This window comes from Sesamum indicum, linkage group LG13, assembly GCF_026168435.1.
Source record: "Sesamum indicum cultivar Baizhima isolate 11 linkage group LG13, ASM2616843v1, whole genome shotgun sequence".
Lineage (NCBI taxonomy): Eukaryota > Viridiplantae > Streptophyta > Magnoliopsida > Lamiales > Pedaliaceae > Sesamum > Sesamum indicum.
The window spans coordinates 7,919,505-7,946,090 of NC_142669.1; the positions used below are offsets into that span (position 1 = coordinate 7,919,505).

Here is a 26,586-nt window from a genome sequence, read left to right on the forward strand (position 1 = left end):
AGTCCCTAAACATGATTGTGTAAGTAGTAATTAGAATTATAGTTAGAAATTAAAATAAAAAGAAAAAATAGTCATTTCAGAGAAACTTGTGTAACGTGAATTTTTTTTTTAACCAAACTAGGTTTGATTGGATTCAATCAATCACACAGTATATATGATATACGTACCGTGTGATTGGTCATTCTACTTAAATTGTATATTAATTATAGTATAAATATATATATGAGAAAAATGCAATTGTAGTATACTAATATAGGAGTGCATTGTGACCGTTTTAGTTCAAGTCAATTCGAGATTTGCAATAAAGGACTACAATTTATTAAAAATGGCAATTTTAGTTCAAAAAACCCTAATTTGATCAGAAATTTTAAATATTTCCAAATTTTTAGGTATCACGTGCAGGCCATGTGACAAATTCCGGTCAAATTAGGATTTGTTGGACCAAAATCGCCATTTTTCATAAATTAAAGTCATTTATTGCAAATTTCAAATTGGTCTAAGCTGAAACTAACATCACCCCTATGTTAGTGGAACAAAATTGTATTATTTTGGTCCACTAACATAGGACTGGTGGTAGTTTCAATTTAGGCCAATTCAATATTTGTAATAAAGGCTGTAATTTATAGAGATTGTCAAATTGGTTCAACAAATCCTAATTTGGTCGAGAAGTTTAAAAATTCCCAATTTCTAGGTGTCATGTGACAAATTCAAGCTAGATTAGTAGTTTTTGGACCAAAATAGCAATATTTCATAAATCACAGTCATTTATTACAAAATTTAAATTGACTTCGACTGAAATTACTATCATCCCTATATTAGTTGACCAAAATTATGTTATTTTCTAAATATATTATACTTGTTGTATAATTATTTCAAATCTGACTAAACCTAATCTATGTACCCTAATGAAATGTTCAATTCTAAACTATTTACCCTAATGAATAGTTCAATATTTACTCTCAGTTTGCTTATTACTAATTTATTAGAGGTTAAACAAATCTCTCGTGACTAAACTATTCGTCATACCTAGCACATGCATTAAAGTATGAAGATGTATAAAAATAATTTAATCATACAAAGATTCATCTAACCTGCAATAAATTGGTAATAAGTTAATCATGGAGGTAAATATAATTCTTTTATTAATACAAACAATTAAGTAAATTTTGATTAATAAAGGGATCCATTTATTAGACGAAAGCAGACATCAATGGTACTAAATATAATTTTTTAAACTACATAAAATTTACATCAAATATGAAAGAAGGAGAATGTAATTATCGCATATTTTAATCCAAAACAAAGGTTATTCTTTTGTGATGCTGTCATCTAAGATTTCATACGTCAAGAAAGGCTCTTTTATATAATATGGTATCGTCATTCTAAATAATTGAAATTTTTAACAGGGAATGTGAATACCCTGTTTTTTTATAGTGATTGTTTTCTTGTTCTTACGAGCCTAAGAGCATACTCGAAATTATTAAATTCTAAAGTAGACTTTTATATATGAAAGTCCATTTATAAATTTATTTGAATGTTTGGTGGTTAGTATTAAATAGATTTTTAGAATAAGTCACTTTTCAAAAATTCAAGTTCTACCAAATGAGAATTCATGTCGATGAGACCTAATTTAGTTGGTGAAGTTGATGTCCCATAATTATAAGGTTATCGTTTGAATCCCACCAACATATGTGTGCTACCATGTTTTAATAATAGTTATTAGTTAGATACAAATATTTAATATTGATTATCGAGATGTTTATATTATTATAGTTGAAATTTTATGATATAATTATAATCAATGATCTAAAAAAAAATAGGTGAGAGAATTTGACAGCTTCTTCAAAATGTATTTCTTGAATTTTTTTTTAATTGACCTTCATTTGGAAGTAGTAAAAAGAAACATAGCACCAAACAAGAGAATCTTGCAACATGCTCTTATTATCTTAATTATTTATTACAATTAATGGTTACATATAAATAAGGAATAATTACATCCCATTTTCATAAAATTTGATGTAATTATATATAAATTTCTTATGATTTAAAAAATCACATTTAGTATTCATGACGTTTGATTTCGTCTAACAAATAAACTCTTTCATTAGTCAAAACACATCAAATTTGCTAGTGTTCAGCAAAAAACGTTGAATGAACATATTCACTCCTAATTGACTTATTGCATGTTAAACAATTTTTTACTTGGCAATACTACATATAAGGGTAAAAGTATACCTCCTTACATGTATTAGCGTATGAAGTTATCTAATTTCGTTAGAAAAAAAATTTCTCTAATATGTAGTAAGTTATTAACCAGTCAATTGGGAGTAAACGTGAATTTTCATTCATTTTTTTGTTAATATTAACAAATTTAATAAATTTAGACTAACAAAAAAATTATTTGTTAAACAAAAAAAAACATCAAAACTACTAAATTTAATTATTTAAACAATATATAATTTACGTGTTATTACATCAAATTTTAAGAAAAAAACTGCACAATACCCCCTACAAACAATGATGTAAGAAAACAAGTGGTCTTGTGGGAAGGTCAACTAATGATAAATAATAATGATGGGCACTCTATTACTCATTCCAGCTAATGTCACCATCTGTTGCTTCAAAGCAATGAAACATCCAGAAATTCTTAGCAAGAATTCATAAATGTAGGACAAACTCAAATAGCCTGTCCACCCCCCCCCCCCACCCCCCCACCCCACCCCACATGTTCTAATCTCTTATCATCATCATTCTATTTTATTCAACAACAAAGACAAATTTAAATTATTTCCATTTCATTTATTAATTTATTGGGTAAATAGTACACAATATAAATATGTATGTCTATGTATTGATCTACCTTCTTTATTTATTTATTTTTTTTAACAAAAACCATCTAAAGGTGGGGAGCTTTTCAGAGTCTCCAATCATTTTATATTAAAATGCACATAATAATTATAGCGGGGAGAGCTACTTATTTATGACTACTTAAAACACTTTTTTTAACTTGGATTTAAACCTAATACACTTTCTTTTTTATTATACAAATGGAAAGTAGAGATGGGACCCATAGAGCTTGTCAAATAAGATTGTATCTATGTTATGTGTGTCGGTCAAGATTCCTGCAATCAATCTAAAGTATCAACGCACATATTAAAGTGTATGTTTAGCCCTACCGGGCACAATTGACAAGAAGGAAGATCTTTACTCAAATCTGTTCAGTCCGAAGCAAACCAACTACAGATACAATTATGATATGATTGGTCACTTTTTTAAATTGTATATCAATCATACGACAATTATATTACACTTGTCATATAATTAATTCAAGTTTAAGCAAAACCCAGTTTAAACTAAATTTTTTCTTAATAGAAACTTGAACCCACATTATAAATATGGGAGTGTTCAATTTTACCCAATAAACCAGAACGATGGTTGGCTAGTTGTGACATATTAGGGACATCTGATAAAATTAAAACGATACAGAGAAGATTAATACAATGTATGTATAACGATAACACGCATAAATTGAGAAATAGCCGTAACATATTGATAAATGTTGACTTGTGGGCTCATTCAAAGTCTACGTTAGTTACAACTATGCTTTCCTCACGTAGTCCTTTGGTTTCAGACTTTTTCTAGGATAGATAAAAAAAAACATATGATCACTTTTTATGTGTGAAATTGGTTTACTAATGTACGAAACATATATATATATATATATATTATATTTCCCCCTACAAAACATACAAAAAACTATTTAAAATTTCAAAATTATTCGTAAAATATTCTAAACTTCTGAAAAGATATACATTAATGTGTTTGAGTTTATATGGGTAATTCATATTACAAGAATTTTGTATTTTTAATTCTCATTTTGAAGTATATTTTATGAAATATTTATGGATTTCAAGATTTTTTCTCTAAATTATTTGAAATTATTTTGTTAAATATTTTTCTAAATTTATTTTGTCATCCCAAAGCTGAAAGTATAATATTTTAAGTATGCAAAAATTTTTAGCTCGAATTAAATTTGATCACACTTCTTTTATAATATATAAGTAAGGTAAATTATAACGAGTTCCATTGAAATTTATTATAATTATAAATACTTCTCATTATTTAATGTTGTTTGAAAAATTATAAATACTCACCAACATTAATAATTGTCTAGTAATTATCCCTATAAAGGGCTATTATAGTGGTATTTGTTGGACGATTATTAATTTTAAAATATTATTTATTATTTTTTAAATAACAAGTGATACTTGTAATTGCGAAAAATATTATGAGAGGTTGTAATTTACCCTAATAAGCGGCTAAGTATATAAAGTTTGTGTATTATAGAGAATAAGTGAAAATAAAAGGGCTGAAACATAAATATTAGTGGATGCAGAAGTACGATGAACAATTGAAAGGGGTGACCAACTACATAAAATGGAACTAGAAGGACTAAAACATAAATATTAAGAAATAGCAGCAGTGGATAGAGAAAATAAGAATTAAATATTAGGAGGAAGTGGGTCCCATTCCACAAGTTAATTACTACTATTCCAATTTAACCCTAAATCCTAATCCACTAAAAACTAAGATTATAGAAATTCCCCCCACCACTTCTCTCTCTCTCTCTCTCTCTCAGAAAAAGGCTTCATTCTCTGCCATCATCACTGCTTGTCTCACTCTCTCATTACTACTTTCTGAAGCTTTTTACTTTTTCACAAGCATTCCCTGAAAAAGGAAATAGTAAAAGCCTAGGTTCCGACTTTTGCTCCATTAACCATTAATTACACGAATTTTCTTCTGCATTTTTAGCTCTTAGTTCTTGAGCCCTTTACTCTCAGTTGTGTTTCTATGTGTTGAAACTTTTTTGCTTTCGTAACTTGGTAGATTCTTGTGGCTCTTGGTTTTTATCTGGGATTTTGGTGGGAATATCTTTTTGGGGGGATATTGGAGGTCAGAAAAGCGAGAATGCTGTGAGTTTGTTTTGCGGTTTGCTTTTTGGAAGACGTAGATGTGAAGCAATTTCTACTGTTTTTCTAGTTTCAGTTCTTACTGATTTCCCGGAGTACATGGATGAATCCTAGCTTAACTGCTTGGAGAAGGGATATTCTGGATCTTTCTTTCTTGTAGTTTTATGCCACTTGCTTTCGCAGACTCATTGTGATTGATTGTTGTGCCGGAAAATAAGGGAGTTTTTGCAGATTGAAGAGTTGCTTCATTAATCATGGAGTGGTTTGGTCGTGCAGTCTTACCTCGTCGCAGGTGAAAATTTGTCCAGCTCAGCTCGAAGCCATTTTTAGCTGGCCTTTCGGGAATATGGAAGAAATCCGGAGTTTTGCTGTATGGAATCCGATCTCTGTTGTAAATTTGACTGTTTTTTAGTGAGCATTTTGAGGGGTTATTTGGTGATGGAGGACATTGGGTTGTTCAATCAAGGATTGAAATGGTTGAAATCGAAGGACTGTTATTCTGTAGCAAGGAATACTACGAGATGTTTAAGGGACAAGATCGGAGTCTTTATGGAGCGGCATTGGCCGATGGTGTGTTGTGGGTGTGCAAGATGTGGGAGAGGTCTACTGTTCTTGTTGATTTATTGGAAAAACTGTTTTCTTACAGGCTTCCGCTCATTTATTGGCCTTGGCCCAGCAGCTCTGCTTGTCATTATGTGGAGTTGCTTCTTAAGCTTGACATCAATGTCATGTCTTCTATATGTGCTTCTTAGTATGGTAAGCTTCCTATCCTTACCACTGTCTACAGTGTCTACTATTTGTTTATGTGTTGCTTAACTTATGTTGTTCATTCCTTCCTCATCTAATGTAGAACTCCAGGATTTTATGTTGTACACCACTGCTTCAGTACTTCATTCTTGTTGTTTGATGCTTTGATCTGATAGTATTAAAGTCGAAGAACTAGTAACGAGTTATGCCAAACAATCTGAGTGATATTATTGATGCAGTTTAGGGTTATAAACACTAAGATGGTCTCGTTTTAGAGTTATTGTCTGCACAGTCGTAATGGGACCCACGTCGAATAACTAACCTTCTAATACTTTTTTCATTGCTTTGTTAAATATGGAATCTTCATCTATACGGATTATCAGCACGAAGAAAGTTATATCGATGTTTGCTTTTTTGCCTTATTATCTGCTGTCTGCATTTTTACTGTGTCGGACTTCAAGGATGCTATGTGTTCTCAAGAAGTGGCTTATCCTTTTTTCAGATTATGTGGCATTGATTCAGGATTATAACTTCATATGATCATCTTTTAGATGTTAACAGGTTGCTCACGTGTCTGTTCACTTGTTCTTGACTCTTGATTATCACTTATTTTACTGTAAAGAGGTGGAATCTAATGGAACTGGAAATTTATTCCCATTAATTCCATAATTTCAATCAGAAAGATAATGAATAAGGAAATCCTTTGAGGCTGTATCCTTAACCAATTGCTGATAATTTACTAATTGTTGCAAATGTGTCTTCAGGGTGCAGCTGGCGTTGCTGTTCAGTATTTAGGCTACACTCCTGGACTTTTTATTGTGGGACTGTTTGCCATTCTGATTTTATGGATGTATGCTAACTTTTGGATAACCGGTACCTTGTTCATAGTCGGTGGTAAGTCCTGGGTTGCTTCATCCATTTTGGACTCAATTTTTGGTGTTGATGGATTTTTACTTATCTTTCTCAGTGTTATCTACTCCATTTCTGCATTCTTCCCACTTGTAGTTTATACCCTTTTGGTTTCAGAAACTAATAGTGTGATAATTCAATAGTTTTTTGAATTTGAGTTAATAATCTTCTAGGAGATCCACATGTTCGCTCGGAACCTCGAACTGAGCTCTCCTAGTTATTAAATTTAAGATACAACACTGTTCATTTGTCGATTTCTTTGAGTGGTGACCTGCTTCTCAATTTGTCAGTGGTAGAAAATTTTCTGAGATTTTTATTTCTTGATGATGCTCCTATTCCAATGTGATCTAGTGTGATTACTAGGCCATCAAGCAATACGGAAGCTCCCCTTGAATTTCCTTATTAACTTGCAACATCTATTGTTAAAGTGAGTGTGTGGCTTTTGACAAACAAGCTTTCCTTTCTTATATCTCTGTTTATGCCTAGCCTTTTATTGAACCTGTTGATACTAGCATAATTTTTGGAATGCAGGTTATCTATTTTCCTTAAATCATGCACGACTGGTGGTCTTAATGGCAACCTTATACGCCATGTACTGTGTCAAAGTTCGTGTAGGATGGTTTGGTGTTTTTCTCTCAATTAACCTTGCCTTCCTGTCCAATGATACATTAAACTATTTGATGAAATGGTGTGATAATTGGAGCGAAAATACTCACACTGAGGAGCATAAAGAATCTGAGTCATTTTTAGGAGATGATTTCTCCACTGAGAGTGAATATTCCACGCCTGCGGAAGAAGAAGAGAAGTTGCCCTCATGTAAATCAGCCAGCAAACCTGCCAGCACGTCATCTTTTGTTGAAAAACCGAAAGAATCTGTTGCTAAACAAGTGGTAAAAGAAGATGTAAATTCCATGAGTGAGATCAAGAGAATTTTAAATAGCAGCGACCATTATGAAGCACTTGGCTTTCCACGTCAAAAGAAGATCGATTTCATGCTATTGAAGAAGGAGTATCATAAAAAGGTGTGCCAATCAGATACCTGCACTTGCAAACAATTTATCTTTGCTTATCTTATATTCATATTGGCTGTCAATTTAGTCTTTGCATCCATTGTAAACCATGTTTAAGTAGGGATTTATTCGATTATTTTTTGTTCTAAGGTAGGAAATATCCACGATTTTTTTTTCAGTATATGCAACATTCTGTTTTTCTTGTCTGCATGCCCAGTTGATTTCTAGTCGGTGCCAGGCTGCAGCCGAAACGCTTCAAAAATCTAGTAATACACTAATTACCCAATGTCTCTACTTTTTAAGGGGAAGGGCATTTTCTTTTATGTACTCAGTCCGTTGCTTCTATTCTCAATCTTAATTGGCCTTCTGAGGTCATTGAATCTTAAATGCTATATTAGTTGAGACTGAACGCCTGGCTTACTTTACCATGATTTGTGAAATTTGCTATTTCTGTAAGAGGACATATTGGCTGCTAAATTGAGGAAGTCTGCTCCTTGTTCTTCTGCTTGACCAGCTTCTTTTCATTTTACTTCTACTGCACAGTACTTTTCCTATTAGTTTGATATCATCATTTATATGATATATGGTTGATGGTAGAAAATAGATTACTGAAGAAAAGAGGAAGGAGATTGCTAGAAAACAGGCCCTAACTTTGGCCATTTAGATTCTATGATGACTGGTGTTAATTTCAGTTATTATGACTTTTAGTGGTATTGAACATGAAAAGATAATCGAGCTGTTAGGCTACATAAAATTGAACATTCTTTCTTGAACCCATAGCCTAATTTGATAAGTAAAAACAGAGCTGTTTCTCTTGGAAGAAAGTGAATTTCAAATTCTAACTTTAAGTTTTAATGTGGTAATTATATATATATTTTACAGGCCATGCTTGTTCACCCTGACAAAAACCTGGGAAGCCCACTGGCAAGTGAATCATTTAAGAAACTTCAATGTGCATATGAAGTAAGTTGTTATTCATTTTATTGGCTAAATATCAAGTACCTGAGGCAGAATTGTGGCAATGGTATCCAGTGTTCACTCATATTGGCATTATTGCCAGGTTCTTTCTGATGCTGTGAAGAAGAGGGACTATGATGAGCAGCTCAGAAAAGAAGAATCTAAGAGGGTCCTGCAGAGATCAGCTAGCACTTCTCATCAGGTAAAAGAATATGTAAAGGCCAACTTTTTTTAGTTTCTTTACTTGTTCGTGTTTCTTTAGATTTCATGAAATGAAGGGCACTAATTTTATTACAATTTGAAATTTGAGCCAAAGGAAAATTCTTTAGACTAAGATTTGTATGCATGCACATACAGAAGATTAAAATGTTCTTAGTCTAGAACCTGTGTTGTACTGGTACCGTCTTGCATTTGCAATATTTGTAATATGTTTGTAGTAAGAATAGCGCTCGACTGTCCAGTATAGAGATCTTGACCAAGTTTTGGAACCATGAAAAGTGGGGGAAAGAGGAGAGGTGGGAGTTCGAGAAAGGTATCTTCTTTTGGGGATATTTTTGCTACTGTGCATTCTGTTTCTTACCTTGCTTGTGTTGGATATAAAGTTAGCATTATCACATTGCAAGAAATGAACTCTTCTAGAAGATTGATCATCCATACCTTCCAAATACAGAGTACTACTACCTTTTGCTCTGATGAGTCAAGGCGCGTACAGTGCACAAAGTGTGGGAATTCACACATCTGGGTTTGCACAACCCGAACCAAGGCCAAAGCACGATGGTGTCAGGTTTGCCCTCTATCTGAAAAGAAAAGAGCTTATTTGCTTGCTTACAAGCTAATGATGATTTTCTGGGGTACAGGATTGCTGCCAGTATCATCAAGCCAAAGATGGTGACGGATGGGTGGAATACAGAGGTTCGTTGGTGTTTGATCGGCCTCAAAAGGTGAATTTCCATTACACAAACTGGATAGTTAAATTGCTGCAGTGCACCCAGCGACTTTCCGAGTATTTTAGCCTTTATATTGAAATTCATTGTGGATCAGCATGTTCTGCTTGCTTATATATGTAGTTGAGTTAATTAAGAGTCAATTTTATCCAAAATTCTAAATCTCAACTACAGAAAGAAAAGAAGTGGGCCTAGAGGCTTTTAAGAATACTGCTTTACCACCAACCCTAGATTGTCATTTGGATTATAAGCCGTTTCATTGAGGGGTAAATTTTATGTTATACAGGTTTCCCCCCTCACAGACAAGATATCTACTGTGTGAAGGAAATTGATATTGTTTAAATTAGTCTTGATATTCATTTTCCATATCAACATCATTTCCACTTAAAAGAAAAGTTCATGTTATGTGTTGCTACTGCTCTTGATTACACTCTGATTGTACCTTCTCTTCTTTCTGATGCAATTCCTGTAACATGTTCTTGCTACTTATTCTCCCACATAACCTTTTGAAATATAATTTTGCCCCTAACAAATGATTTCATGTATTACTTTTAGATGGAAATACCACGTGCTTATGTATGCGCCGAAAGCCGGATCTTTGATGTTTCAGAATGGGCTATATGCCAGGTTAGTCCATAGACTTGTTACATCTGCATTCCACATCGTATGAATTCATTCTTGCTAAGTTTGATGTCGCTCTATTTTCTCATAGGGGATGGCTTGCCGACCAAACACCCACCGGCCCAGTTTCCATGTAAACATGGTCGGTTTGGAGAAGTCACCTCAGAGGTCCAATTCAAGCAGGTATCCTTGGGATTTGGATGCCGAGATGATGGATGAAGAGGATGAATTTGATCTGTGGCTCCAGCAAGCCCTTGCATCTGGACTTTTCTGTGAACCCCCTAAGCGCAGGAAAAGCTGGACTCCCTTCAAACTGCCTCAGAAAAAAGGAAAGAAACATTGGCGAAGATCTCCATAAAACAGAATTTTGCAAGTGGATTTATTGACATCAACCTCCTGCAATGGCCGAACACACACTCACACATGGCTAAAGGGATACATGAAGAAATGAAGCCATCACCTCTGCAGATTTTATCGAACACATTTTGAGCTTGCACGAGAACTTGTGAGCAGATGAGAATATGGGGGCTGGATCGAAAAAGGTGTAAACTACTCGCTTTACACGGTAAATATTATTGCTAGTTTATTCTTGTAGTGTTTCCACATGTATACATCAGTTTTTGCTTACATTCTTGAAGTTCATAGGAATTGCAGCAGAACTGATGCTGTTTGTGTACATTTGCCCACATACATGTCTTTAAGCGTGAATGCAGACAACAATAAAGGCGAAAAATAATGAATTTTTCTGCCCTCTTGTCTTCACTTCTGGTTTAACGTCAAGAATGTGTTGGGAATTTCAGTTGTCTTATTTGTTGAGTATTAGAAAATTCTAATCTGGTTGAACCTAAATTAATATAATAAATGCAATATACCCGTCGTATTATTATTGTACAGACTGAGAAAAGTAATAGATCAACATATTAAATTTGCTTTTTAATTAGGTTGGTTCAACCAAATTTAATTTGGATAAGAGACTGATAGAGTGGGTTTGGGTAGGTGAGTTCTTGGGTTTTGGTCACTTCAGGGAACAGAAAATGGATCAACCCGGTTTGCAGCGGGGATAGACCCGCGTCCGAAGCTACTGGATTGGAGCGACCCATAGCCAATTAATGGGTTTTTGTTCGGGCTAGATTTGGCCCATTAAATAATTCACTTATAAATCCATATTTTGGGCCATATAAAGAGATTTATGGGCTTTGATTTATCAAGTATTATAATTTATGCAGGAACTGTAGCCTTTGTATACAATTAGAGAAAATTAATTTATTAAAATAAAATAGTTTAGAAAAAAAAAATTTAAAGTATAAAATTCAAGAAAGGAAAACTGTTAATGTGAGTTATTATCCTTTCTGGCTTTATAACCGTACAACTTTTTATCTTAAAAAGGCCTTACTAGAAAGATGAGGTGTTTTTGAATAAATTTTTTATTTGTAATCGATGTAGGACGTCTACCGACATGTACATGAACATGAATATGATGTATGTGTAATGTCTAAGGAGGCATTTCAGAACCTCTTGTTCCAAGAAAATTGTTCATAATTCAAGTTTGTATCGGTAGCGAATTGTTTGTAGCCTGCAAACGTGCATTAATTTATCTACAAAATATGTTAAAAGACGAGCTCATCTAAAAAGTTAACAAAAGTGAAGTCAAACAACAATATTGCCATACATTTATAAAAAAATAAAAAATTGCATACAGAATTACGGCATTAAAATTGTAAATAATATTTCTCTCTAATAATTTAATTTTTAAACTTGTAAATAACATAAGTAAATATTTAATTTTTGTATTGATATACCAGAAAGAAATTCTACTTAAAAGGCAACTTTTAAATATTTGCAAGGGAAGTCAATATGGTAAAAAGTGGTGGGACAGTGTCAAATCACTAAGTACAGGTCACCCAATCATCAGCTTTTCAATTATTATCCTTTTTTTTCTATTTATTTTTTTTTTTGTTAAAATAAATTATTCCCCTACTTTTGTTTCTTTTGTTGTTTTGTTGTCTTGTTGCCTTGTTCTACTGTCCAATCAATTCTATTATTAGTCATTGTCCAATCATAGTACATACTTTAATTATAAAATACATTATATTGTCATAATAATAAATACACTCTTATTATTTGAAAAGTTATAAATACTTTTTTCAAACGAAAAATAATTATGTAACCTTCAAACGGTGAAGTGAATATTATTATTTTACTTTTGTTGGATTTTTTTAAAGAAATATATACCAATAATTGATGATGAGTAAAATAAATAATTAGAGCGAATATTAGTTCATCAAAATATTTTTTTTAAAATTATAAAAAATATAAAATTATAATTTATAATTTAAAAGGACATTCTGATCAATAATTGGATGGAAACCTGATGGAATGGGCTCCTTGTTAGATGAACGTTAAAATCAAGAGGGCATTTATAATTGCTCAAATAACAAATAGGTGTTTATAATTATGTAAAATTTTAAAAAAAGTAGCAGTAATTTACCCTTGATTATATAGCTATGATTGCTTGTAATCTTGTCGAGTTTCATTTCAATGAAACAAAAATAAAATATAATAAGTTCGATTGAGATGGTTATTTTCGTACGTGATTGAATGTGAGATAATGTATAACATTGATAGTTGATGCAGTTACCTGCAAAATGTGTTAGATATATAATGATTACACTTAATATAATACTAGTACGTAATTTTCGACACACTTTATGTGTGCGAAATTAATTTAAAATTTAAATAGTATAATTATTATTTTTTAAAAATATATATTAGTGAAATAAATAATAAAATAATAAAGATTGTGGGAAGTCATTGGGAAAATAATGGGGAAGAGAGTAAGAGGGTTGGAGGTTGAGAAAAGAAAAACAAAATTATAAATATAAATAAAAAAAAAAATTGACAGACCAAATCTAATTAGTCTGAGAAGAGATTCTGAGAATGTGGGTTTCATAGATAAAGAAACATTTTGGCGTTGAAAAGAAGAGAAGGGCAGGTACACAAGTCCCTCTCTTTGTCTTCTATTTCTTACCAAAATTCTTAGGATTTTTCCTTGTGTTTTTTGTTCGATCCATCTCATGATGCTTTCGTCTGCTTCTGCGTATATTCGTTTAAGATTAATCAAAGAGAATAATAAAACATTAATCAATCTAATATGTACAGTTTTAATTAGTTTTGTTGATTATGGATTCGAGTGGTTTTAGAGGAGAGTCGAATAGTCTAACCCTTGAATAAAAGAATATAATTAAGAAATGTATAAAGAAAAATCGAAGATTATTTAATTATTTCGAGATGACAATGATGAATGATCTTCTATTCCACTTTAATAAAAGAAGTGAATTCAAAGACAAATATGTAGTTTCTCTCTTCCTCTCTCATTTGCTATATATATATAGACATGAAGAACACAACCCTTTTGGTGTGGATGCATGTGGGGGCGAGGGAGGAGTGGAGGCTAACTCTTGCTAGTTACTCGGATTTGATCGAATTTGAATCAATTGTATATCAAGTACAATGTATTTATAGTGTAATTTTTGTATATATAATTTAAAAAAAGAGATCAATTACAAAAAATATGTATTTGATCAAGTCAACACTGCTTCCAGTCAACATACATATATATATATATGTATATTCCTATCCCTTGGCAAGCAAAGTTGCATTTCTTGGCATCATTATTTCCTAATAATGAACCCCCAAAGTGCAAAATTTTGTCCACTCCAACCACTAAAGTCATCCACAATTTCGAAGACATAATCTATACTATATTTTCGCTCTTCTCTCGCTCTAGGGTTTGTTGCCTAAATAGGGTCCATTTTCTGATTGCTGATTGGTTTTCCCACTAATAACATATGTTGGGATCATTTGATTCATCATCCCATGACGACGACGAGGAGGAGCCGCCACCAAACGCCTACATCCACCAGACTCGCCACCGGAGTTTGGTCCCGCCACCAGTCCATATCCGCCAGTTGTTGATAAGCTGCGCTGAGCTGGTCTCGCGCTCTGATCTCTCCGCCGCCCACCGCCTGATCACCGTTCTTGCAACAAGTTCCTCCCCTTTTGGAGATTCAACTGAGAGATTAGTCCACCAGTTCACCAGGGCCCTCTCCCTCCGCCTCGACTTCTTGATGAACCCTAATCCGGCTGCAGCCGCCGCCGCAAGCAGTCAAGATTTGGGATCGGCCGATGATGCGCTTATTCAGTCGTCGTACTTGTCGCTCAACCAAGTTACTCCTTTCGTTAGATTCTGTCAGCTCACGGCGAATCAGGCGATCTTGGAAGCAACAGACGGGCAAAAGGCGATCCACATCCTTGATTTCGACATCATGCACGGCGTCCAGTGGCCGCCGCTACTGCAAGCGGTGGCGGAGCGGTATCCGCCGCCGACTCTCCGAATCACAGCCACCGGAAGTGATCGCGAAATCCTCCGGCGAACGGGCGACCGCTTGGCGAGATTCGCGCACTCATTAGGGCTCAGATTCCAGTTCCACCCCCTCATACTCCTCAGCAATCAAGACCCAATTTCAATCACGTCTTCAGTTCTTCTCCGACATGACGAAACCCTAGCAGTAAACTGCGTCAACTATCTCCACCGCCTGCTCAAAGACTGCAACCGCCTTCTCCTCTTCCTCCAACGGATAAAATCCATGAGCCCCAAGGTTCTCACGGTGGCGGACCATAACCTCCCCATTTTCCGGCAGCAGCGCTTCGTGGAGGCTCTCGATCATTACGCCGCGGTTTTCGACTCTCTTGAAGCAACTCTGCCGCCCAACAGCCCGGAGCGACTGGCGGTGGAGCAAATATGGTTCGGAAGAGAGATCGCGGATATAGTAGCGGGCGACGGCGGCGATAATAGGAGGGAACGGCACGAAAGATTCACGTCATGGGCTGCGATGCTAAGGTGCGCAGGCTTCAGTAACACTCCATTGAGTCCATTTGCACTTTCGCAAGCTAAGCTTCTGCTGAGACTCCATTACCCGTCCGAAGGCTACCAGCTTCACATTCTCGATGAATCTCTCTTCTTGGCGTGGCAAAATCAGCCCTTGTTCTCAGTCTCTTCTTGGCACTGAAATCCTAACCCTAATATCACTGATCAAACTGCATGGGTTCGTGATCCGATCCACGTTGCGAAATTGAAGAACAGTAAGCCCACCTCCAATTCATTGGCTTCTTCACTAGCAGGTGTTTGATCTTCTTATACTACTGCTGCTAATTGTGCATGTATAATAGATTTTTAATTAAATTCTTGTAAGTATAATCATATATATATATATATAAATTGATGTTGAGGATTGATTTTTATCCTAATCATCTGATGTATCGGTCTTTTTGTAGGAGGCATTAGCAGTCTCTATGTGGCGCATTAAATCCGTTAATTAAAGGTTAATTAGCATTATCTTGTGGAGGAGCTGTTTGGCATTTTGTACTGATCACGGTTTGCTTAATCTTTCTACAAATCTTTAATTATATATTAATATTAATTATTATAATAATGCTCTACTTTACATCAATTCTATATATATATATATATGAATGCTACTATACTTTCTTTATTCCTCAAGAATTAGGCATTCTTACTTATCTTATTTTGCTTTTTCCCTCTACTTTTTTGGGGGAAAAGAGGGAAAAAAAGCAAAAACCCTAAATATTAAAAGACTAAGAGAATATTCGTAATTTTTTAAAAAATTTATAAAATATTTGAAAGTTCATAAACTATGGTACAATATTTTAGAGGGGACATGCTTAAATATAAAATCAGAAAGTAAGATGTTAAAATTTTACAACTTGTTATGTAGTTTTTCGATTTTTTGAAATCGAATAAACTTTTTAAAATTTTGACAATATAAATTATAGAACTGTATTTCTAGCATACTTTATAAGTCTCTTCCTATGTATATATGATTTGTTTAATCTAACAATGTGCCATTTAATTGTAGCCCTAATTTCATTAATTGTAGTAATATGTATGGTTTGGGTATTGAAGAAGAGATGGATGAGGTAGGGTTCTTACATGCACCCCTATGTCTATGTTGGTGTTGGTTGTTATTTGTTTATTTTTATTGATGTACCGTTTACTTCCTTAATTCCTGCGTTTTGTCCCCTCGGCAAAACCATCAAAGTTTTCAAACAAGACTACTCTTGTTGCTCCCATCCCCTTTCCTTAATTAAGAATGAACTCATGTAACTCAATTATATAGCATTTATGATATAATTGATTTGAATTCGATCAAACCCGACAGACGAGCATGCTGCAGATGTACTTGTTAAAGCATCTGGGAAGCACCAACTCCCAATTAAGAATATCACGGATTGATGTTTGGTCAGGTTAATTTAGAGATGCATCTGTGTGGATGGATGTGGTAACTAATTGAAATTTCTCTATAACAGTATAAATTGAAAAGGTAAAGGGATTGTAACATTGCATGCTCTCTGAGTAGATAGAAAATAAACCTCAAATCAATAACAACTTGTGTTCGTCCTCAGCGAACAACTTAAGACAATCAAATTAAAACTGTTTTTTTATTATCTTGGACTTTCTATATATAAATATATATATATATATATAAAAGAGACATAATTTGACAATGAATACTGACTTTTATTTTCAAAAAATACAAAATTAAACATACAACACCTGTATACGTACATATATATAAAAATATGATTTGACAATGATTTGATCATAACCAGTAACTTTTGTTTTTCAAAACACAACATCAAACATACACCACTTATTTTAAATTATTTTAAATCATCTTAAAAATAAATCTAAATATAAACAGTACTATTTCCAACACATACTTATTTTATCTTTGTTTCTATCTATTTCCACAAAACAAAACACCCAAAAAAAATGAATCCAAACATTATAAACATTTCCAATCTCTTAGAAATACATTGTGATAATGTGAACTCGAACTTGCATCGATGGAACAGGAAGAGTTGAAGTTGCAACATTTATTGTAGAGTGAAGTCCTTTTGTTTAAATTAAAAAAAAAGTACAAAATAAATTATTTTAAATTGAACTATAACTACTATTTATTGAGATTTTTTTTAATTTTAAAATGAGTAAAAAAATGATCAAAATGAGAATTTTTTAAAATTATGAATTATTTTCATAAGTAATAAAATTAAAAATATACATAGTTTAAATTATGGGACGAATAATATAATTTCTCCAACTTAAAATTACGGCGTGAATTTTAAAAATAAATAGATAATATACATCTTTTTTGTCCAGCTATTTAGATATTTTTAGAATGTCGACCCCACCAAATTCTACGTAATACTTTATGATTCAGCTCTGCTACATATCTTCAATACACAACTAAACTTAATGCACAATAATCTTATTCTGTTCTATTTAAATTCTAATCATATACTTAATCAATCACACATTAATTTCATTCTTGAATGTAATTAAAGTTTGCAAAATAAAAAATAAGGGATAATCGCACTCCCTTCTTATGAGGTTTGGAATAATTACATATTATATTTAACATTTATGATGTTTTCATCTAACAAATAAGTCTCTTTATTAGTAAAAAATTATTAAATTTATTGAGATTAACAAAAAATGATAGTTACCCTCTCCTCCCCTAAAATTCGATATAATTAACTTAAATTTCATGTAATTTAAAAAATTACATCTAATATTTTTATATATAATTATTTGTTAGATAAAAATAAACTTTAGACATAATTAATAAATATAATTTTTGAAATCAGGACACAGAACAATGTAATTATCCTAAAAAAATAGGAAGAAAAAGACGCATACTATACTAATACTCCTCTCCTCATCATCAAGAAGAAAAGGAAAAGAAAGAAAAAGGGAAAAGGAATAGGGATAGGGAGAAGCTCCAAATTCTAAAACCCTCTTCAAATTCTCATTTCCGAATCAATTAAACAGCAGTGAAAAGATCCGGAAGCTTGGTTGGGTGGAAGACAATGGCGTCGTCCTCCAGCAGCGGCCTCACTTTCAAGCTCCACCCACTCGTCATTGTCAACATCTCCGATCACTACACTCGGGTCAAGTCACAATCTCTTTCCCCTCACTCTGCCTCTGCCTCTGCCTCTGCCGCCGACGCCTCCTCGCTGCCTCCTCCTCCTCCGCCTCGCGTTTTCGGATGCGTCATCGGTGTCCAGCGCGGTCGCACCGTCGAGATCTTCAACAGCTTCGAGCTTCTCTACGACCCCTCCACCCACTCCCTCGACCGCGCTTTTCTCGAGAAAAAGCAAGAGCTTTGTGTGTATCTTCTTTTGAATTTTTGTTTATTTGCTTTTGTTGTGTATGTGAATGTGTGAGTGCAGATGGTGGTTAGGTTTTGTTTGGGGAGAGAGAATTGAAAATACTTTTGTGTTTGATGTCATTGTGATGAGCAGATAAGAAGGTGTTTCCGCATTTTTATATTCTGGGGTGGTACTCCACGGGGAGCGATGCTCAAGAATCCGACATGATTATTCACAAAGCTGTGAGTTCTTCATCTCGTCTTGCGACTCTTACCTCATTTTTGTGGAGCAATTTTCTGATTTTTCACTCTGACTGTTATTCCTGATATTCATGTTGTATATGCGTATTGGGTTTGTATTTCTTTTGCTAATCCTCGTATTACATGGAAATCTACAACAGTTCTCATTCAGTTTTTTGACATGTTTTTAGCAACAATGTATACATATTCTAGTTTCCTGGAGTGATGCTTTACCCTCCCACCCCACCCCCACCGACCAAACCCTTTTGCTTACTGATGTCACTGAACCCCTGAATTGCTGTATTCTTGTTGCACAGCATTACTGCTTCAGATGATGTTGTGGACTTGGACAAAATAAGAATTCATGAGAAAATACTGATTCGTTAACTTTGTCCTGAATTTAATGGAGTATGAGTTTATTATTTTCCATTGTGTTTCTAGTAAATTCATTTTATTGAAAATAGATCCTGTATCTGTTCAACTCATATAAGAATATTTGTTCCAACAGTTGATGGATATAAATGAGAGCCCAGTATATGTTCTACTCAACCCTTCAATAAATCCTGCGCAAAAGGATCTGCCTATCACAATTTATGAAAGTGGTATGTATATGTTACTTGCCCATCACCGAATTCCTTTGGATGCTTGCTACACAATTGATTGCCAACACTGTTATTACCTTTTGCATGATCATGTGGTATATCTCATGCTGCATTTTGTATCATGAATGTATTTGCCAAAGTTATATGCTCTGAGGAAAAGCAAGCTATGTACATTAGACTATCCCTCAGCATATGTTGGTGTATCTACGTGTCTTGGTGCCTGGTGAACATTGAACTTCATGAAATAAAATGTATCAATAATTGAAAGATAGATATTCAAAGATTGGTGTGTTGTGAGCATTACATCAACTTGGATGATAGTTCTCTCTTCTTATGGAATAATCCAATTTTCGAGTGTTAGTATTTCAATAGTGAAGTGTGGCAGGTAACCATGTTTACCCATTTTTGGCAACTGAGGAACTATGTTACTATCTGTGAAAATAGGGTTATTTAATATAATAAGTTCCATGAATCATTTATTACCAAATCATGAACTACATAGTCATGAGACCTGCTATTTTGATGGTTTTTCACTACAAGTTAATTGGCAAAACTGTTGATATAGTACTCTTTGTTTCTATTTTTGCATACCAATCATTATCATTCAAGAGTTGCATGTTATTGATGGCATTCCCCAGCTTATTTTTGTTCGGTCAAGCTACACAATAGAGGTATGATTTGTTTCTCAATTCTTTAAATCACACTTCAGGCAAGATTGAGACTATATGAGGCAACCTACTTTTTATTTACTTGCTAGACGGTGGAAGCTGAACGAATATCGGTTGATCATGTTGCCCATCTGAAACCATCTGATGGGGGTTCAGCTGCAACTCAATGTGAGCCTATCCTGTTCTGATACTTTTTCAGGTTTACATAAGTCATCAATGACCGTTATACCTTGCACTGATCGGGACTTAAAATTGAACTTTCTTTGTAGTGGCTGCTCATCTTACTGGCATACACAGTGCCATCAAGATGCTGAATAGCAGAATTAGAGTACTTCATCACTATCTTCTAGCCATGCAGAAAGGTCTCTCTCTCTGGGTTATATAAATGCATAATATTTTTTTTAAAAGTATTTTTGGTCAAGGAAGCGAAGCTTATGAAGCATTTGGAAGAGAAACTCAAAATCCTTGGCGGCACTAAAGTTTCTAATTTCCACTATGAAATAATCATAAAATAGTTCAGTCTTTTCTCATCATTGGTTGGTTAAAGTTTACATGTTCTCATGAGGTCTGTTTCTATGGGCATTGAGAGACATCCAAATGAGTAGTATTCTGTATTCCTTGAATTAGCATGTTTATATATGTGTCCATTCCATGGCATTGCTGCTGCTTGCAGGGGATATTCCCTGTGAGAACTCATTGCTAAGGCAAGTATCTAGTCTCTTGAGAAGATTACCAGCCATTGAATCCGAAAAATTTCAAGATGATTTCTTGATGGTGAGTGATCTGTGAAGTTCTTTGTTTTCCTTCAGCTAATAAATTCCTTTTATCTTTTTACTTTCTTGCAGTAAATAACTGATCTTCTTGAAATTATTGTAGTAATCACTGTTGCCATAGATCTCCTTTTGCGTAGTATCTGGCATTAGAACTTTGCAAGCATTTTTGCTTTTCTCAATTTGCCTAAACCCATTGTTTACTTTCCAGGAATATAATGATACGTTATTGATAACTTATCTTGCCATGTTCACCAACTGCTCCAGGTATGGCTATTTGGCTTCTGTAACTTATGTTTTCTGAACATTTCAGTAATACCTTTTTCTTAACATTTGACTAATTGTGTCCTAATCTAATGAGACCTAGTTTTTGTTACTGCCATTTATGAAAGAACTTTGGAGTAGCAGTTTATACAAAGACATGCCAATGTTATTATCCTCTCATACAATTGAACGAACTTGATGCTTCGACTAATGATTTTTCTGGATATTCTTAATCCCTCTCAATCTATCCACAACATTTGCTATTTTTCTACTTAATTCAGCTAAATGTAATATTCCAGCGACCCTAGAATTTCAAAGCTTACTATTACAGATTGCTTAAACTGCTAATAAACTAATATTGGGTTGCATGAAGCATCTGACACATTCTTCTTTTTTATTCTTTCGGCAGCACAATGAATGAGCTGGTCGACAAATTCAACGCTGCTTATGACAGGCAGGGTCGTAGGGGTGGTCGAACTGCTTTTATCTAAATTGGCATTCATTTTGATCTCCGTAGTAGTCAAATTTTCATGAATTATGGAACTCGTACATCTAGGAATTATGTTTGGAAGAGATGGAACAGGCCTCAAATTCATAATAGTGGAAAATGGTATTTTTTGTCTATTTATTCCTTTATGTTTGCTGATGTTCGTGCCGTTCCTTGATGATTTATTCTCATCTGAGTCTTGGGAGCTAAAGGGAACCAAGGATACCATGGTGAATTGGCAAGAATCTTAATACTTGTGACTGCACAGGCAGGGTGTTTTGTCTGGTACCGGTGCCCGCAGATTTCATATTCCAAATTGGTGGTGTTTTTAGTCACATCAATTTTCTTTGGTTGATGCGGTATTCTTTGTTCTCAGTAGCCTTGTCAAGCGTTTTTTAGTTGTTCATTCGCATAGTTATCCAAGTCGAGTTTGTGATTCAACTAAGGATGAAAAAATACCGAGGATTAAAATACATTCAAAGGCCGTCTTAAGCGTTTAGTTGCCATCATTATACTTGTGGTATTGCCATCCATCGTGACATCCAAGTTCACAACCTTCGAAACAAATGGTGAGCCATGGCCGCATTCTGCAGATTCCAATAACATCTGCCCTCTTCGTCAAAGAAGTACCACCAACGCCAAGCCAACGAAGACCACGGAACAAAGGCCTTTCTAGCAACTCCACTACCCCAACAGAGAATCGCAAACAGTGACTAATATCAAGTTTTTGGAGGAGACTACTTCCACTGTACCTCCCTGAAGCCAATGTTCTAAGCGAATCATCAGTCACATGAAAGCAGTATCTCATGCATAGTTCGGTAATTGCTTCACCGCTGGAAATAATTGCATGAATGGCTCTATCTGATATTCCTGGCATGTGGCCGACATCCAAAGATGATAAAGTCTTCTTGATCCTCACACCGCTGTTGAGTAAGCATATAATTCCTCGGTCAGTTACTCTGGTGCATCCTCTCAGGCACAAATTGGTTATAGGTAGATCACATTTACTCAAAACACCGAGACCACCATCTGTAATATCAGCTCCTCCCAGATTAAGAGACGTCAATGTACTAAGGAATGATATGTAGACAAGGCAATTGTCTGCTATGCTTCTGCAACTGTATGTGTCCAGCACTTCCAAGGTACTAGACGAGGCCAGTTCTGCAACAGCTTCACTAGTTATGAGATTGCACGAGTTTAATTTCAATTCAACAAGAGGTGAGACAACTCCAACGATGTTGTGGAATGCCAAGTCTGACAACAATGGTGCGTTCTGAATCTCAAACTTCTTCAAATTGTAACATGACCGTAGAAGTGACGAAAATCCTGCATCAGTAACTTTAGAAAACCCACCAAGTCTTACAGATTCTAGGGCTCGACAACTCTCACACAGAAGTAATAAACCCAAATCGTTTATTCTTTTAAAAGACACTGGATAGTTTTGTCTACTTCTCACAATTGAGAGATGAGTTAGATGCTGAAAGGAGCCTAGAAACTGCAACCCGATGTTAGTCAAGTCATGAGGGAGTTTTGGTTCTGTACATGGCCTGTCTTCAAGATCCAGCTCAACCAAGAGCGGAAGTGAGCCCATGATAGAGGCCACAAGTCTATCAGATATGAGATTCAGGACGAGTGACAAGCGTTGCAATGCAAAACCACTAAAGCCTAAAGACGAGTCGATACTAGAATTGACCAATTTGCTTGGAATCTCTCTTTCATATCCGAGTTTCTCTACAAACAGAATAGCATCTTGTTCATTCACCGGCTGCAACTTGAGAAATTTCAGAGTCTTTGGGAGGACAACATCAATGCAAGCTAAATCATATGCATCATCCTCTGTTCCACGGACTTTTATAGATAGATGCTGTAAAAGTGATGGATTTGCTAAGTTGACTGCCAAACTCAATTTTGTGAATATTGTGACAGGGATTAGACATGCAGTATGTAAACACTTCACCTCCAAATAAAGAAATTTCTTCAGCATTTTTATGAGGTTTCTCCTAAAAATTTCAGGTGAGCTCTCCCCTGCCAATTCAAGAACAAGAATCCTGATACAAGAAACAGTATTTCCAGTCATCATCGAACAGGGAGATTAATGTTCAAAAGCATTATGCTAGTCTTCATGTCATTCCATATATACTATACTCATAAAGTAAGGGGGATTACACTAATGCTAACGCAAGAAAGCTCCAGCTAAATCAAAAATCATGACAGCCTCACTAGTCTTAACATAAAACTCAAATATTCATGTACAACCCATACCTCAAATTAGGGCACTTCTCTCCAATTGAAGCAAGAACATCATAGGATAGTGATGCACACTTGAGCAGATTCAATTCTTGGATATGTGGTCCAAGAACGCTGATGACGGAGCAATCATCCAAGTGGAGACAATCAATAGTTACACTCTTAGCTCCTCTTAATCTCGGAACAATGCGATGAAGAAGTTCCCCATTCGGTGAAAATGCCTATCGCCACACACAGCTCTCAATGAATAAGCATCCTATTCACACACACATCACGCACAATACCACATACCAAAAGCATATAATGCCGAAACATATCGAATAAATCAGATACAAGCAAAGGAGCAGGACACTTGTGAACAATTAAAAAGACAAAACTTTTTCAAAAAATTGATACAGAATGAGCATAGAGATTCCCGATCGATTGAATGTCAAGAGGCTCCACGAACTCCAATAGACGAGCCCTTTTGAGGCTGAACATGAGTAGGCAATTTTGACAACAAATTACTCAGGAAATGGGAGCTTACAGAAAGATCAAGAGATGGAAGAGTGGAAAGAGCTTGAGAGACCATAGAACGGAGAGACCGACTCACGCAGGCCAGAGCGCAAAGTGACTCCAGCTCCAATCTACGCAAAACCTCACTGAGGACTATGGTGTCTGGGAGAGGAAACCCCTCTTGCGGTTGAGCGCCGCCGCTGGTTTCGGGCAGCGCGGTGGCTGTCTCGCCGCAGGGTCTCTTGTTGCAATCAGTCATTCCGCCGAACAAGAAACGTTCGGAATAGAGAAGCAACTTTTACGCTGCAAGACTAACATTATTATTAAGGGATAATTACCTTCCTATCAATGAGATTTAATATAATTATAAGTTCATAATTTTTTTTATTTAAAAAATTATATTTAATATTTTAAAATTTATTTTCATTTAATAAATAAGATTAAATTTATTGATATTATTAAAAAATTAAATAAAAATTAATATTTCTATTATTATTTATTGTAGGTAAAAAAAAATTATTATCTTCATACACTAAAATTCAGGAGATAGAATTATAAAGATCCTATTGTTTATTATTATCATTGAATTTTAAATTCCAATATTAAAAAATTAAAACTTATGAAAGGAGAAGGTGGTAATAGAATTGATCTACAGAGAACTACACTGTTGGGCCCAGAATTCACATCTAAAAGTTGATGGGCTATTATAGGCCCACAAAAATACAACTTACCACCCACTCTATTTTTACACTCATTTAAGTTTATATATCTTATAAGACATTAAATTTTTATTTGAAAATTAATTATAAAATATTTGGATAAGTAAGTTTATGGAATTTAAAATTTTTAATTATATAATAAATTTTATTATTAATTAAATCGAACTCGAACAAATGAAACATTAAATTCAAATTCAATTTATGAAATTAACCCGACTTAGTCTATTTTTTAATTCATCTAATTATATTTAATTTTTTATTGTTTGAAAAATTATAAATACCTTCTGAAATTAACAATCATCTAACAAATACCTTTTACAATGAACTATTACAATGATATTTTTGTTAAAATGATATTTAATTTTAAAAGAATATTTATAATTATTATAAATTTTAAAAGAATCCGTTGTAATTTAGATTGTATATTTATTCCTGTTGTTGTATTGATTTTGTTAATTAATTACAAGGAGATGAAGACTGCACATGAGTTGGGCAGGCTTGGGGCTGAAGAACATATGTTGCAGGATCTAATGCCCATTATTTTGTCATAATTTGATTGTACTATATTAAATTATCTTAATCGGTTTGACTAATTCATTAACATTAATGCCTCAATATATGTTTAGGGCTTTAAGGTTACTCAAATATTTATGTTGACTGGGTCTCAAATGTTTGTGTATTATTTGGCCATGGAGTCTTGATCCAATTGATAAAAATTGGGTATGGATGTTCACAGTTTGATAAATTAATCGAATCAAGATTAAAAATTCGATACATGCCATAATCAAGTTGAAAAATTCGATATATTTTAGTTTGAGTTTTTGATCTTCAATGCCGGTTTATCAGCGTATGAAATAAAAAAAAAATTATTATTTTAATTTTTTTATATTTTATTTCTATATACATATTTTTATATTGATTATTTTTAGACTATTTTTTTATTATTTTACTTATTAAAAATTATAAAAAAGTGCCATTATTATTTTTAATATTAGTCTTTTAACTATTTTTTATACTCTATACGGAAAACCAGTTTACCAATATCGAACTGAAATTAAAAAAAACTTCCATAATCACTAAAATCAAATCAACTGATTCGATTCGGAATTTGGAATAATATTTTATTGTACCAAAATTTCAATTTCAATCAATCGAATAAACACCCTAAAATTGTGACCCCATAACTATAAAATTACGAATTTAAAATTCCACCAGTGCAATGCATTATTTTATTTAATAGTGGTTATGTGTATACTTTAATAGTAGTTTTTAATTAATTTAACGTTGATAGTTAGTATTCTGTAAACAAGTTCGAAGTCATAGGGGTGTTTATTCCATTTTATCTGGGTGAATTTATTGTAACTTATTCCATTATATTTTAGTTATATCAGTATGTTGATTGAACATATCAATTACTCAATTTCATGAAATATATTATCATTTCAAAAAAATTAGTATATTAATTATTATATTATTAACAATAAAATAATTATTATTGTTGTATTGTGTATCAATTGTTATAATAGTATATTGCTTGTTTTAGATATTGATTGTATTTCAAAATAAAGAAGAAAAAATGAAGAATATTGTGGGAGTCTAATCCACACCTCCATGTGGCAAATAGCCCTTACACTATGATACATAATTTTCATCTAATGTCTTCCTCCAACATTTGTTTAAATACTAGTTCGCATCAGATTCGTTA

General features: G+C 33.9%; 4 protein-coding genes across 6 annotated transcripts; 3 read left to right on the plus strand and 1 right to left on the minus strand.

Moving 5' to 3' along the window:
* The first annotated feature begins 4,586 nt into the window (after positions 1 to 4,586).
* On the plus strand, positions 4,587 to 10,920 carry LOC105176538 (uncharacterized). The gene is made up of 9 exons (XM_011099365.3): positions 4,587 to 5,726; positions 6,482 to 6,611; positions 7,158 to 7,648; positions 8,519 to 8,599; positions 8,697 to 8,795; positions 9,264 to 9,377; positions 9,451 to 9,534; positions 10,093 to 10,164; positions 10,250 to 10,920. Exons 1-9 carry the CDS (start codon positions 5,343 to 5,345, stop codon positions 10,514 to 10,516), a joined length of 1,722 nt encoding a protein of 573 aa, XP_011097667.1. The 5' UTR covers positions 4,587 to 5,342; the 3' UTR covers positions 10,517 to 10,920.
* Positions 10,921 to 13,775: 2,855 nt separating this feature from the next.
* LAS (GRAS family transcription factor) lies at positions 13,776 to 15,914 on the plus strand. Of its 3 annotated transcripts, none has more exons than XR_016063743.1 (2): positions 13,776 to 15,339; positions 15,493 to 15,914. XR_016063743.1 is itself a non-coding variant. In XM_088877228.1 (1 exon), exon 1 carries the CDS (start codon positions 14,007 to 14,009, stop codon positions 15,225 to 15,227), a length of 1,221 nt encoding a protein of 406 aa, XP_088733354.1. In that variant the 5' UTR covers positions 13,776 to 14,006; the 3' UTR covers positions 15,228 to 15,465. The 3 variants fall into 3 exon arrangements, 1 of the variants encoding a protein (XP_088733354.1); XR_016063744.1 differs by having other exon boundaries at positions 13,776 to 15,300; XM_088877228.1 differs by lacking the exon at positions 15,493 to 15,914 and having other exon boundaries at positions 13,776 to 15,465.
* Positions 15,915 to 17,952: 2,038 nt separating this feature from the next.
* LOC105176540 (COP9 signalosome complex subunit 6a) lies at positions 17,953 to 21,561 on the plus strand. Its single transcript, XM_011099369.3, has 9 exons — positions 17,953 to 18,406; positions 18,544 to 18,632; positions 19,138 to 19,231; positions 19,841 to 19,902; positions 19,989 to 20,067; positions 20,169 to 20,261; positions 20,573 to 20,673; positions 20,881 to 20,936; positions 21,343 to 21,561. Exons 1-9 carry the CDS (start codon positions 18,109 to 18,111, stop codon positions 21,422 to 21,424), a joined length of 954 nt encoding a protein of 317 aa, XP_011097671.1. The 5' UTR covers positions 17,953 to 18,108; the 3' UTR covers positions 21,425 to 21,561.
* A 274-nt stretch (positions 21,562 to 21,835) lies between these two features.
* Positions 21,836 to 24,494, minus strand: LOC105176539 (RNI-like superfamily protein). Its single transcript, XM_011099366.3, has 4 exons — positions 24,194 to 24,494; positions 23,683 to 23,888; positions 23,378 to 23,468; positions 21,836 to 23,284 (listed from the first exon to the last, which is right to left on the minus strand). Exons 1-4 carry the CDS (start codon positions 24,419 to 24,421, stop codon positions 21,917 to 21,919), a joined length of 1,893 nt encoding a protein of 630 aa, XP_011097668.1. The 5' UTR covers positions 24,422 to 24,494; the 3' UTR covers positions 21,836 to 21,916.
* Between the last annotated feature and the right edge of the window lie 2,092 nt (positions 24,495 to 26,586).

Bases quoted from the DNA above. Each gene is read 5' to 3' on its own strand.
- LOC105176540 (XM_011099369.3), top strand. From the start codon at position 18,109: ATGGCGTCGTCCTCCAGCAGCGGCCTCACTTTCAAGCTCCACCCACTC. The intron at 18,633-19,137 runs GTGAGTTCTTCA...TTGTTCCAACAG, and splicing joins ACATGATTATTCACAAAGCT to TTGATGGATATAAATGAGAG. The intron at 20,937-21,342 runs GTATGGCTATTT...TTCTTTCGGCAG, and splicing joins ATGTTCACCAACTGCTCCAG to CACAATGAATGAGCTGGTCG.
- LOC105176538 (XM_011099365.3), top strand. From the start codon at position 5,343: ATGGAATCCGATCTCTGTTGTAAATTTGACTGTTTTTTAGTGAGCATT. The intron at 9,378-9,450 runs GTTTGCCCTCTA...TCTGGGGTACAG, and splicing joins CCAAAGCACGATGGTGTCAG to GATTGCTGCCAGTATCATCA. The intron at 10,165-10,249 runs GTTAGTCCATAG...ATTTTCTCATAG, and splicing joins CAGAATGGGCTATATGCCAG to GGGATGGCTTGCCGACCAAA.
- LAS (XM_088877228.1), top strand. From the start codon at position 14,007: ATGTTGGGATCATTTGATTCATCATCCCATGACGACGACGAGGAGGAG.
- LOC105176539 (XM_011099366.3), bottom strand. From the start codon at position 24,421: ATGACTGATTGCAACAAGAGACCCTGCGGCGAGACAGCCACCGCGCTG. The intron at 23,889-24,193 runs GTAAGCTCCCAT...GTGTGGCGATAG, and splicing joins TTCCATCTCTTGATCTTTCT to GCATTTTCACCGAATGGGGA. The intron at 23,469-23,682 runs GTATGGGTTGTA...TTCTTGTATCAG, and splicing joins GAGAAGTGCCCTAATTTGAG to GATTCTTGTTCTTGAATTGG.